The sequence below is a fragment of the Musa acuminata genome, chromosome BXJ2-8, assembly GCF_036884655.1.
Source record: "Musa acuminata AAA Group cultivar baxijiao chromosome BXJ2-8, Cavendish_Baxijiao_AAA, whole genome shotgun sequence".
Taxonomy (NCBI): domain Eukaryota; kingdom Viridiplantae; phylum Streptophyta; class Magnoliopsida; order Zingiberales; family Musaceae; genus Musa; species Musa acuminata.
This window is the reverse complement of record NC_088345.1, coordinates 53,005,975-53,018,675: the sequence shown is the minus strand read 5'-3', so window position 1 is coordinate 53,018,675 and position 12,701 is coordinate 53,005,975. Positions and strand designations below refer to the sequence as shown.

General features: G+C 40.2%; 2 protein-coding genes across 3 annotated transcripts; both read right to left on the bottom strand.

Moving 5' to 3' along the window:
• Nucleotides 1-3,711: 3,711 nt before the first annotated feature.
• Nucleotides 3,712-4,817, bottom strand: LOC103995693 (myb-related protein 308). The gene is made up of 3 exons (XM_009416345.3): nucleotides 4,591-4,817; nucleotides 4,380-4,509; nucleotides 3,712-4,290 (listed from the first exon to the last, which is right to left on the bottom strand). The coding sequence occupies exons 1-3, from the start codon at nucleotides 4,721-4,723 to the stop codon at nucleotides 3,828-3,830; spliced, it is 726 nt and encodes a 241-aa protein (XP_009414620.2). The 5' UTR covers nucleotides 4,724-4,817; the 3' UTR covers nucleotides 3,712-3,827.
• Nucleotides 4,818-5,664: 847 nt separating this feature from the next.
• LOC135620254 (DAR GTPase 3, chloroplastic-like) lies at nucleotides 5,665-12,215 on the bottom strand. Of its 2 annotated transcripts, XR_010489672.1 has the most exons (10): nucleotides 12,059-12,215; nucleotides 10,563-10,709; nucleotides 10,305-10,421; nucleotides 10,086-10,229; nucleotides 9,924-10,010; nucleotides 8,458-8,573; nucleotides 8,095-8,276; nucleotides 7,042-7,099; nucleotides 6,673-6,955; nucleotides 5,665-6,194 (listed from the first exon to the last, which is right to left on the bottom strand). XR_010489672.1 is itself a non-coding variant. In XM_065123074.1 (9 exons), exons 1-9 carry the CDS (start codon nucleotides 12,167-12,169, stop codon nucleotides 6,832-6,834), a joined length of 1,086 nt encoding a protein of 361 aa, XP_064979146.1. In that variant the 5' UTR covers nucleotides 12,170-12,215; the 3' UTR covers nucleotides 6,456-6,831. The 2 variants fall into 2 exon arrangements, 1 of the variants encoding a protein (XP_064979146.1); XM_065123074.1 differs by lacking the exon at nucleotides 5,665-6,194 and having other exon boundaries at nucleotides 6,456-6,955.
• Nucleotides 12,216-12,701: the final 486 nt, after the last annotated feature.

Here is a 12,701-nt window from a genome sequence, read left to right as displayed (position 1 = left end):
CCAGGACAAGATCCACCAGCCAACACTCCCTCCCGCTCTACAATACTGACTCAGCTGCACTCCCGAGGCCATCTCCTCTCTCTGCTCCCGTCTCCATGGCAGCAGCCTCGGCCACCGCCGCCCTCCCCGGAGCCACGGGAATGGGAGCGTCGGGTTCTCCGCCCTCCAGAAGGCCGGGCGGTCGCTGTTCGGTGGGTCCCCGCCATGGCCACGTACAACGCCAAGCTGATCACCCCCCGAAGGCGAGTTCAACATCGGGTGCCCCGACGAAATGTACATCCTGGACCAGGCGGAGGAGGAGGGCATCAGCCTACCGTACTCTAGCCGCGCCGGCGAGATCGTCCAAGCGTGCTCACCTGCGCTGCCTACCCCAAGTCCGACCTCGTTATCAAGACTCACGAGGAGGAGGAGCTCACCGGCCGATTGATGTCATAATGACATTTAGTTAGGGATCAAAGTCTTTTGCGTCGTCGTAAGATCGATAATCCAAAGTCAAATCTTAGCTAATTCGAACTTCTCACTGTATTTAATATTAGATTTGACTCTGAATCCATTCCAATTGTAAATTACGTCGGATTAAATGAATCTGCACTATTCTGCATGTGAATCCAATAGTCGTAGTCATCAGTCATGCTTACTATTTCGTTGTAGGTTGCAAATTTTCTTACGTAAATCATATGAATCCCATGGTGATTGTCCTCTGTGAATCATGTGATCCTTAAGGAAAATAAGGAAAAAGAAATCGCATTTCAACACACAAAATTGGAAACAAAGAAGAAAAAGGATGCATGAATAGACTCTTTTTTTTTTCCTTTTCAATCTTAGTTCCCATGAGGCCAGAAAAAATGGCACAAAGCAAAGGAGAATCAAAATTTGTTAGTAATACGTTCGTTAGATCCATATAAGTAAATTTAAGTTTTAGTTTATTTATGGAGAATCAAATCATGGCGTAACGATCTCCCTTTCTTTAAGTCTTAACATCTTCATCCATGATTAGTCATTTTCTACCCGAGTCTCTCGTTATATCTTAATACTAGGTGAGATAATTAGTTGTTCCGACGACTTTTGACTCCGTTGAATTTGAATTATTCACCCAAAAATACTTAACCTCAAATTAAACAATAGCTTAAAATTACTGTATCTTTCAATTCTTTAAACGACTCAAAATAGAGTATCCAAGTATTTGTCATGCCAAGACTCCACCATTAAGTTCAAGTTTCTGACAGTGAGTGTATATAGATGCAAAAGGAATGAGCATTGACCTTTAGACCAGCCATGATGCCCTTAAGAGATGTGCATTGGGATCTTGAACCAATTACCAAATGTTTGTCATTTACATTCTGACAAACAGCTTGCGCTCACCAAACCCACCTAATTCTCCTGTTCTCTTTGGTGTACCTAACTCCCTCAGTCCAACACTTTGGCAACTTCTCTAAAGCTTCACTCGGTGGAGGACAGACAGGACAGAGGGTGACAGAATGTGTGGTACACAATCGTGAAGGACAAGCTGGTTGGTACAGGAAGATGGCCGAACCACCAAGGCTGTGAGTCACCGTCTCTCAATGATCGAAAGCTCTCTAGAATCTGACCCCGCTCCATTTTCTTGCATGGAGGAGTGAAGGACTCGGAAGCACAACCCGAGATTCACGTTGAGAGAGAAGACGAAGTAGAAAACAGTCCAACTGTTGGCCGTCCTTTGTGTCGTCATCTGGCTGCCAAACTCGTACAAACCACCAACTCTCATGCTATCTTCGAAAGATTCCAGTCCTGTGAGCAATACAATGCATGTCAAGTGGACAAGGAGGTGGGGCTCGGAGTGCCACCCTCCCATGCACATTGAATGGTTGATGTGAAATGGCAAGTCATGTTAAGAAGCCAATGCGAGTGTCTCTGATTGATTACTTCTGTTGGCTACGGAATCTATGCAGCAAAAGAGATGATCGTCAAGCTTTCTCAAGCTTCACTGGTCCACAGAAAAAGGAAAACAGAAGAAGAAGAAGAAGAAGAAGAAGAAGAAGAAGAAGAAGAAGAAGAAGAAAAGGATTTACCAGTAAAACCAGAGGATACCTCTCGTCAAACCAGGTTGCTGGTAACCTATCAATTCATAGGAGGAAGAATATTGGATTCCACTGAACAAAACCTTCTGTTTGCTTAAGAAAAATGTCAACCACTGGGTTAAACACCATGAGCACCACCACCACTTTCCCTTCCATCTGGACCCAGCATCTGTTATAGATTCTGAAATGAACACAACTCTATCCAGCCTTCCAATTTTTCAGTGATTCTTGCTTAATTAATGGGCAAATTCTTCAACAACAACAAAAAAAAGTTCCAAGTTTTTTTTCTTATTTCTGGTAGAAAAAACTTTGTTTTTTGCTTTATTACGGCAGAATGCCCCTTCCTTATCATCTTTACCATTTTACCCTTGATCTTCGCTCCATCGTGGTCGTCTTCGTCCTACGAGGCCCTACCGCTTTTGATTCCTATGAATACCCTCTTCGTCGTGTCCTTGTGGAGGCTGCTAGGACCCTCGTGTATGCCCTCGCCCTTGTCTACCACTATCATCGAGCCGATCTTCGTCGTCACCTTATTACTTTGCCAGCAACCTTCGCTAGACATCTCCATCATGTCCTTGTTAGCATCGCTTGTGACATCACTCGGTTGACCAATGACGATGAGCCATACTTTGCTCACTCAAGTGACATGGAGGCTAGGTTGTTGTTCTCATCATCTTTTAACTCCTTTCGAGCTACTCTGCTCACTGAGGGGTGAAAATAGTGGACAATGAGCGAGTGACGATGGAGGTGGAGTGGTCATGACAGAATGACAAAGCAAAGATGATCACGACGGGCAAGAATAATCTCATCTTTTAGAAAATAAAAGATGTAAAGGAGATACTATATGAAAACAAAATAAAAATCGAAGACTTTTTTAATGAATTTATCCTCAATTAATTGAAGGAGTTTACTATTTAGAGTCACCTTCTTATCATTCATAATCTCTTAAAAATTAAAAAAGATATAATATCTTGTAGGTTAATGCAGGAAGATGATATCTTTTTTACTATCATATAATGTACATAACTTTAAAAATGTTAAATCATTATAACAGACATTAAATACTATTTCTCACATCCTTCTTTTCGATCTTCGGTTTATTTATCTTCATCATCTATCTTTTCTTTGTCATTTTATGTCATCTCTGACAATTAAAAAAAGGAGAAGTAAAAAAAGAGGTCGTAAGTTAAGAGTGAAAAAATATTATTAGAATTAAGTTATAAATCATGAATATATATCTTAATTTATAGAGGAATAACTTAAGAATATGATATTATAAATAATAAAAAATTACAAATACTAATCTCTGAACTATGCTATAAGAACTGTTTCTTCAACTTTTTTTTTTTCCTTGTTCATTCCTTCATAGAGCACAGTAAGATTCTGACAATCATGAGCAGTTTGCTTGGAAAAAGAAAGAAAAGGAAGGAGAGAAGACATTTTGTATCAGTACAACAACAAATGCTATACTCACACTCAGCACAAGACACAATCCGACCAGCCTTCTAGCTGGAGCAAGTTTCGATCTCTTACCAAACTCTACACCTTTTCATTTGTGTCTCTGTCCTTGATTCTTTACTGGATGTTTGGCTACCTACCTGGAACACCTCACATGCTCTCCAACCATGACAAAAGCTTCCCATCACACTTCAGATGCTGTAACAGTAGTGTCAACACTTATCATCGTGTTAAACATGGATGAGTGAAGCTGACTATAACAGTAGTCTAACATTCTGCATCATCTTAATCCAGTGGTGGAATCCATTACAGTTAATGTGTGTGTTGCCCTTCTTCCAAGGGTCTGTAGTATCTAAGAACATGATGGCTAGGGTTTTCTTGACAGCTGCAAGTTTCGCTGCTTTGGAGACCCAGGTGGTAACACAAACAGATGGCATGAGCATGACGAGGTGGGACTGCTGATGTAGGAGGACTGCTTGTAGCATCTGCCGCTGGATCAGCCGCTGCAAACACCTCCGACGGCGTCGGAGAAGAGAAAGAAAGGCTCATCGAGAGGTCGAGGTTGAGGTCGGGGCACCTCTCCTTCTCCGCCGGCGAGGCAGCACTCGATGGCGACTTCAAGGCTTTCCCTGGCGTGGCGGCGCCGCCGTGCACCGGGAGGTGAGTCTGCGGGTCGATGCCGCGGCCGACGAGCTTGCGCTTGATGTGGGTGTTCCAGTAGTTCTTGATCTCGTTGTCGGTCCTTCCCGGCAACTGCCCGGCGATGACAGACCATCTTACACGTACAAAGCATCGGCGTCAGAAGACAAGTAGGTAGTAACTCGGTGAGCAGGAGCATCAAGCACGAGTCTACCGAGACATTACTTGTTTCCGAGCAAGCCATGGAGCTTGATGATGAGCTCATCCTCCTCCTCCGTGAAGTTGCCTCGCTTGAGGTCGGGACGGAGGTAATTGATCCACCGAAGCCGGCAACTCTTGCCGCACCGCAGAAGGCCTACATCAGGAACGCAGTTCAAGCGAGATAGAAGCGCAAGCATGAAGTGATCAAAATGCCCGTGACATGAACCACAGAGACCTGCAGCTCTGGGGAGAGATCTCCAGCAGCCTTCGCCATGGGCTTTGATGTAGGCGATCAGTAATTGGTCTTCTTCCTTGGTCCAAGCTCCTCTGTTGGTGTGTGCCTTCTCACAACAAGGAGACCTGCCCATGATGAGTGGTCGAGGGAAGAAGCACTTGTGGTGGAGGTGGGCATGGATTAACAAGTGAAAGAAGAGGGTATTCTATGTGTGTGTATATATATATATATATGAGGGCATTGACTTCATCCCCTCACTGCCTTGTCCATTTGACCAAAGTAGGTAGCCCTAACTTTTACAACACCTTTATCTCCACTATTCTTGCCGTCCTTTCACCACACTTTTAATTAGGTTAGGCAAGAGAATGGAGCTGTCTACCATATGGTGTTCAAGTCTTCCTTGGCCATGCCATTTTGCAGTAGCTCTGGGACAAGTTGGCCTCAGTCTTAACTGTTACATTTCTGGTTGAAGTGTGCAGTTCTCCAGACTCTGAAAGCAATGCAATAATGGTTGGGTGGGGGGGACAATATTCCATTGGAGAGCTAAAGCACATGCCTTCTGAGCCACTAAGAGCTGTCTGCTTCAACTGCAATGGATTTAAGTATTGGTTGGTTGGGAATTGGGATCAGATGATTGTGCTGATATATCAATGCTTGGCTTTTGGCAGTGATCTTGAGCTGCAGATTCAGTGGATAATTTGGCATGCTGTCCATTGAGAGTGAAAGCATGCACATACCACATTAAATTAAGGACTAAACCAAATAAAAGCTCATGGCTCTCACCAAACCAAGGATTCACTGGTTGCATTCCATGTGGTCCTTTCAATGCATGTACCACATGAGATGGCAGAGTTCTGAAAATGACATCCCTGACAATTAATTGTTTCACACTGTGACAAATATCAAGAAGACTGATACAGGGAGAGAAGATGCATCAGATCTAACTTATGGGTTTTAGATGCAGATCAGCTTACAGAGTTTTATTTGAAAACTTATGTAACCTTTTTTTTTTTACTTTTTCTTTTCTCTGTGTTCTGTTATATCTCAGCTTGGAAGAATGCCTGCACAGGTAACTTAAAAGATTGGACATAGGATTCATATTGAAGCAGAATGCTTAACATTATTACAAAACATGCTTGCTTAAATAATCTTAAATCCCACTTGAAAACTAGAAGGGGCAAGGAAAGGTGCAGCTTAACTACTCCAGACTGGAAAAGGAACTAAGAAGAGAGAGGAGGGGAGACCATTAAACTATATCCAAACACATCCACAGTTGGTAGTTTCATTAAACAGTAATTGATAGCAGCCTGTGATCTGCTTGTTTGCAACTTCGCATGCGGGGAAAAAGAGGAAAGGATCTCTGTGAAACCAAGAATGGAACAATGACAATGTAGCTTTCTTCTTGCCCAGCTCAAAGCATTTATTATCCTCTGATGAACCACCTCATCTACAACTGAAGATTGACACAGCAGCAAGTGGACTTTTCTAAAGCAAGTGCAGGGCAGATGATTGGTTCCTCTGATCCTCCTTGTGGGGGCAACAAAAACGGAGGTTGGAGAAGTCACTAGGATCTCCACCACCACTTCTATGGCCTTGGCTCAAACCTAAAAGAGGCCAGGAATTGGATGGCACTAGTTAAAAGTTGAGGATTTTAAATGTAGTGATAGTCCTTAAGATCTTTAACTAAGAATCTTTCAGATTTTGTGCATGCAGAGTCTACCATTGATTTATTTTTCTTTTGAAAAAAGATAGAAAATAAAGTAGGATTGCATATAATTTTGGATCAAGCTCTACCTTTGCAACCAAAACAAATTATCTTGATCCTGCAATGCATACATGATTAAGACTTTTGTCTGACAGCCATATGTAAAATTGCCACGAGGAGAGAGGGTGTAAATAATCTAATTATGCTCTATGTTCAGGGATTTCAAACAAGTAGAATTGTCTAAAATGATGTACAAATCAGAGAATCAATGCAGGTTATGACATCAGCATCGAGCCAAATTATCTAAACAAATCACTTGGACCAAGTAATCATTGTTAAGGACCATAAATGTTTAATTCACTGGAGTTACAACATACCTATCCATGTAATTTTGCATGTGAGGACTTAGGTGCTCCATCTTCTTTCCAATAGTCGCGCCAAGTTCAGGAGGAGTTGCTTACAGGATATTCTTCTCGTTTATCTCTTCTAGGGCTAAGTACTGTTGAAGAATATACAGAAATTCAATAGTAACAGCTTCACCTGGGAGGTCTTTCTAAGGCAACCCGACCAAACTTTCCCTTCCTGAAGTCACTCAAGATGCGGAAAGCTGCCTGGCTAACATCTCCATTGAACAGTTGAAGAGCAAGCTTCTGAAGAAATCTGCAGCGATTGATGCCAAGAAGACCAATTAACATTCAGGGGCAGCAGCAAGCTATAAGTAGAATTTGTGAAAGAAGGAAGCATACGTTTTACCACACTGATCATGTAAATCAATCCTGTAGCGTTTGCGAAGAGTTTCTGAACCTGTTGCATAATGTTCTGATTAGCAGAGAGGGGAAATGAGAGAGAAAACGGTCTCCTAACTGTTTAATTTATAAACCTTTAGAGCAGCACGAAAGTGTAAAGAGCATGAAAGTGTAAAGTGCAAAATGCATTTAAATAGGACGTTGTATTACGAACTCACTGTTTACAAACAGAAGTCTAGTATGTGGGCTGAAATATACACAAAAAACCTGTTTAGTAAATAGTGGAGACTTGGCTATCAACTGTTGAATCCCATTTTCTTTGTGCATATCTGACCCACACAAGTGGTTATTAACCGTTAACAAGTTACAGGGTATCACCATTAACAGATTGTTGTCAAGGGGTATTAACTATTTATCGAGAAAAAAATGGAGACAGCACTTTTCTAGCCAGCAAAATAAGCACTCAGGAGATTACCCGAGTCCAAGCATGGGGCTCCCAACAGTGAACAGCTCCTTGCAATACAGAAAAACTATCTAAGACTGCTACGTTTTCAAGGATAATGATTCTCAGTCCATGTGAGCTCAGAGTCTCACATGCTTAATAACATTACCACCACATAATTTGTGACCTCTATCTTCCATGTACAAGATAAAAATCTCGGAAAACCTTGACCTTTTGCATTAACGCAAACACATAAGCCATGATGAAAACTCAGAGAAGATAGTGAACTAAAGGGAATGGATGTCATGTGCTATAGGTAATTTTTGTCATGTACATATCTCTACACATACTCAAAACGATGACCAGCCTTGGTACATTAGTAAGGTCCCTGGCCAGAGTGATCAAGATTCAAGTCATATAAGCAAACTCTTTAATAAAAGGGGTGAGGCTACATAAACTCATATTGGTGAGAGCCGTGTGCCCTGTGTTCATCCTTTTATACATATACGCACCAAGGAGATATATGGATAGATATGTTATAGGAAACTGGGAAAGATGAAATATTTTAACTATTTTGGAGAGTTCACGAGTCAGTGGGAGAAAGAACCAACCTACTTCAGGAAGTCTTATCAACATTTGCACGAGAATGGCTGCTACATCAGCGACATCGTATGACCTCTCCCCAATGTCATCACATATTGCAAGCTTGATAGCAGCTGCCTGGTCACTAATTCTCATTGGCAATATGCCAGGAGAGTCCAACAACTCCAGATCTTTACCAAAACGTACCCATCTGTCCAAAAACATTGACATGTAGAAACTTCAGAAACCCAAAAAGATTTTCCTATTCCAATGAGATCAAACATAAGGATTTGCAGGGTTTATCTAGACATAACTTTGTATATTAGGGTAGATTATCGGTGTCTCTTATAAGAAACCTTTTTAAAAACAATACGTTAATAAAGAGGATATACTTCAGTTCTCTTGTAACTCCAGGTCTAGGAGCAGCTGGACACATCCTTCGCTTCAGCAAACGGTTAATTAGAGATGATTTACCTACATTGGGATAACCAACTATTCCAGCACGCACCTGCACCAAAAACAAGAAAAACATTGACTACATAGCAGTCAAAGCAATGTTCCCAACTTTGAAGGTATATCATACATTTCAAACTTGTTATTATAAATTATTTCATGGAGAAAACAAAACCTGAGAATAACTGAACCTATATATAATCCATTTATCATCTTCTACAAGATACTGTTCAGATGAAATTGAATGATTCTATGGAAACAAAGAGAACCTTAAACTTCCATAAAACTAACTTAAAGCACTTGCTGTTTTTTAAGGTCAAGCAAATACATATTGGGAAGCTCAAGAAACAGATGACAATAATTTAGCTTTTTAATAGAATAAAAAAAACTATTTGATAGGAAGCACAAGAAATAGATATTATTGATCAACAAAAAACATGAATTCTTAGTCAGAAGCTTATGCAGCAAGGAGAACATAGCACATCAATGGGGTTGTCCAATGAACCAGAACATAACACATTACAACAGTTACACAGAAGTATAAAGATCTCATATTCTCATCGATCATCGAACAGCACAGATTATACTTAAAGAAGCATACATGAAAAAATAGTTTGATACTATGAGCCAATAAATAGTATATTATGCCTTATGCTAAGTGAAGCACTTGTGAAACAAATGCTCAAGAATATAAAAAAATCCTTGGTAATTTTTTGTGCTATATAACAAGTGATGTATGAACCCTAACTAAAAGGATTCACTTTTATCAACTCAAACCATTCAAAGTAAAATCCTCCTCATCTTCATAACCAAGCATGTTCCTGGTAGTCATAAACCAAAGAAAACATAGTGGAATAGGGACCATCCGCCTAGGTCACTTTGGAAAGGACAGTAGATATTCACCTTTCTCCACTTCCTTGTAATCTTTTGAGCCCTACATCCCAAATTTATCTACCATTTATGATCTTGAAGGATCCCACTAATACTGGATTCTCGATCAGAGTTAATGATAAAAGGAAATGAGGAATAACAACAAAGTTCAAAAGCTCACTACTGAAGTAATTTGACTCAATGTAAGGATATCCTCTTTAAAAGCCCTTGGGCCTTTTCTTCCTTCTTTTTGCTATATAACAGTCCCATGATTTTTCTCAATTCAGTTTCATTCTTTAAGTATACCAGGATGCATGTGTTTTTCGGGTGCATATGCATTCTGGTTAGCTGTTATAACTTATATTCATGTACAAAGATAATAAACTACTTGCTATTAGCAGTCACAACATGCATAAGCCCACATTCTATTGGAATATAGCATTGGTGAGTGCACCCAACATCTTGCTCAAAATTAGGAAAAAAAAGGAATATGACAAAAGATAATATGCTCAAGAAACACTGGAAAATGCATTACTGGACGAGGGAGTAGTCCTTTTGCTCTACGTTTGGTATTCACACTAACAGCTAATGACTTTGCAAGTCTCCCAAGTTTCATGGTTCCCTGCATATGAACAAAAAACTAATTTGTGACCACTGATGACCATAAAAGCCATAGCATGTAAGGATTTGGGTGTACCATTCCAAGCTGCCCATTAGAGAAAACAACTTTTATTCCCTGCCTTGCAAAGAATGTCGCCCATGCATTTCTGTCTGCAGCAGATATCATGTCTTCTCTATTCAAAACTAAAATCTTTTTCCGAGTTCCAAGCCAGGAATCCATCTGGTTACTTAAAGCACAATTGGTTAAAAATTGGCAGTTTGCTTGTAGTTCATGTATAAAAATTACAAAAATAACCTGAGGATGACTAGTAGCCATGGGAATCCTAGCATCTCGAACCTCTATGACAACATCCATTAACTTCAGCTGCTCCTTTAGTTCTTTTTCCGTTTTAGCAATATGACCAGGGTACCACTGCAAAGTTCAAAGTCAAGATTCACTGGTCAACTATTAGATAACGCCACAACATAAACTTCCCATGAACGATTACTAAATGGATTTGCAGTGCAAGATATCAATTCATCAACTAGCTCTGGAGCACACATTATCTTATACCTGCACAGGCCGCAATGGCCTCGTCCAGTGATACAAATCAACCTCCAAGTTTTCCCAATCAATTTCTTGGAGGGAGCTCTGATTCCATTTACTTGAAAGATTGAGTTTCTCTTTTGAGGACCAACTTAGGGATGTTTCAGCAGCAACCTGCAGTACACACTTTCTCAATTTCATAGATCTGTAGCTTGTATACAATTAACATACATAACCAAGAAGCAACTGTCATTTATTTGGCTATTCAATCTGCAACTATGTAAAAAGAAGAGCTACTTTTTTAAAAAGGCTTTGCTTAATGGTAGGGAAAAGTACTCTAAAAGGAAATAGTTACATACATGGCACAACCTAGTGGTGACAAAGACTCACTGATGATAACATAGCCCTCACTAAGATGCTATATCAGCAATTTTACATAGTGAAATATAGACAAGGAAACAGAATGAACAACTTTATCAGCAGCAACAGGGGATGATTGAGAAAAAGGTTTCTATGTAAGTTTTCCATACAAGAGATTATCAATACGTACATTACAGAAACTCCATAAGTCTGAATGACTACTAGACGTGCAACCAATAGAAAGGCGGATTAAAGTAGCGAAAATATGTGTAGCTCATATAAGACCGAAACAAGCTACGCATCATTTGTTTGGGGAAAAAAAATCTATTTTCCACATCATTGTTATGCTACAAAATCAAACATAAAGACGGCATGATGCAAATTAAGTATTTCAATTAATCAAAACAAATAAAACACAGTGCCACCCTGGTAACAATGCTTGCATATAGCCAAGGTAAACAAAGGCAGTTTCAGGCATAGGTTCCGAGAAGAATAATAATTTGTGCCAGAGGATCATACTTTGTCTCAGTTATCTATCAGCAGACAACTTGCCACGGATAGGAACAAATAATAGGATATATCATAAATTACTCTGTGTGATGCTGCCACAATTCATTATCTATCCTCACAAGATGCATATCCTAATGCAGTCTAGAATCTTGTAAGAAAAACATCAGTATTTTTAACAAACCATGCTAGCCAACAACAAGCCATGAAGCCCTAGTTTCGTTCCTAATCAGCAACTTGATCATTGGAATCAAACGTTTAAACAACAAGAACAACAATATCACATCTCGATATCCCAAATTGTGTTCCATTAGGCACAGACAGAGCTCAAAGGAGAAAGTTTTGACAAAATTTGACAATACGAGATATTCTGCTACATAGCAACTGATGATTGTCCTGCTGACTCAGGTGCCGGGCCTTCTCTTGCTCACGTGCATATACCTTCATCAACTATCAACTAAATCCATTCATCATAGATTCGTCAATCCAACCAACAAAACCGCTTCTTTCATCAGACGAAGCAGTTCAAGAAACCGGCTAAAGAACATAGGGTTTCATCCGGATGAAGGGGCAAAAGGAATTAGAACAGTGCAGCGCGCGAAGATGATTACGGTCCCAAGAAAGAGTAAGACGAACGGCAGAAGAAGGGAACTAACCACGTTTGAGACGACGAGCGTGGCGGACACGCGGGGGGCGCAGCTCTTCTTGAGGCGCAGAGAGGGGGAGAGGGAAGGGCGCGATTGGAGGGGAGGGGCCAGCGAAGCCATAGGAGGGTGAGAAAGCAAGCGCCCGAGGGCAGAGACGCAAGCGGGCGAGAGATAGAATGAGTTGTATCAACCGTTGGATCTTCCAAAAGAAAAATAACATAAAAAAAAACTATTACATATTACCAATCTACTTACCATATCGATTTTTAGATTTAAAAAAATTATATTAAAATTTATATAGTTATAAAAGTAAAATATCTAACTTTCATTTATACTAATATCTTTAATTTTATCATCGAAAACATAAAAATAATAGGTAAAAAAATAATTTTAATATTCTGATTATGTTTTCGATGATAATGAATGACGACACCACTGGGAGCTGCGAGTGATTGTTATAGATAAGAAAGGAGAACATCGACAAGAGTTGAGGCAAAGGAAGAGGAGGAAAAGGATGACGCAAATGCCGACACCCTACATATGATTCAATATTGCTCGACAACTATGTCAGTACCAATGCAAATATAGGACGACGAAAGGACCACTCGATATCTGCATTGACACCGACGCAAATATAGACGTAGAGCAATGC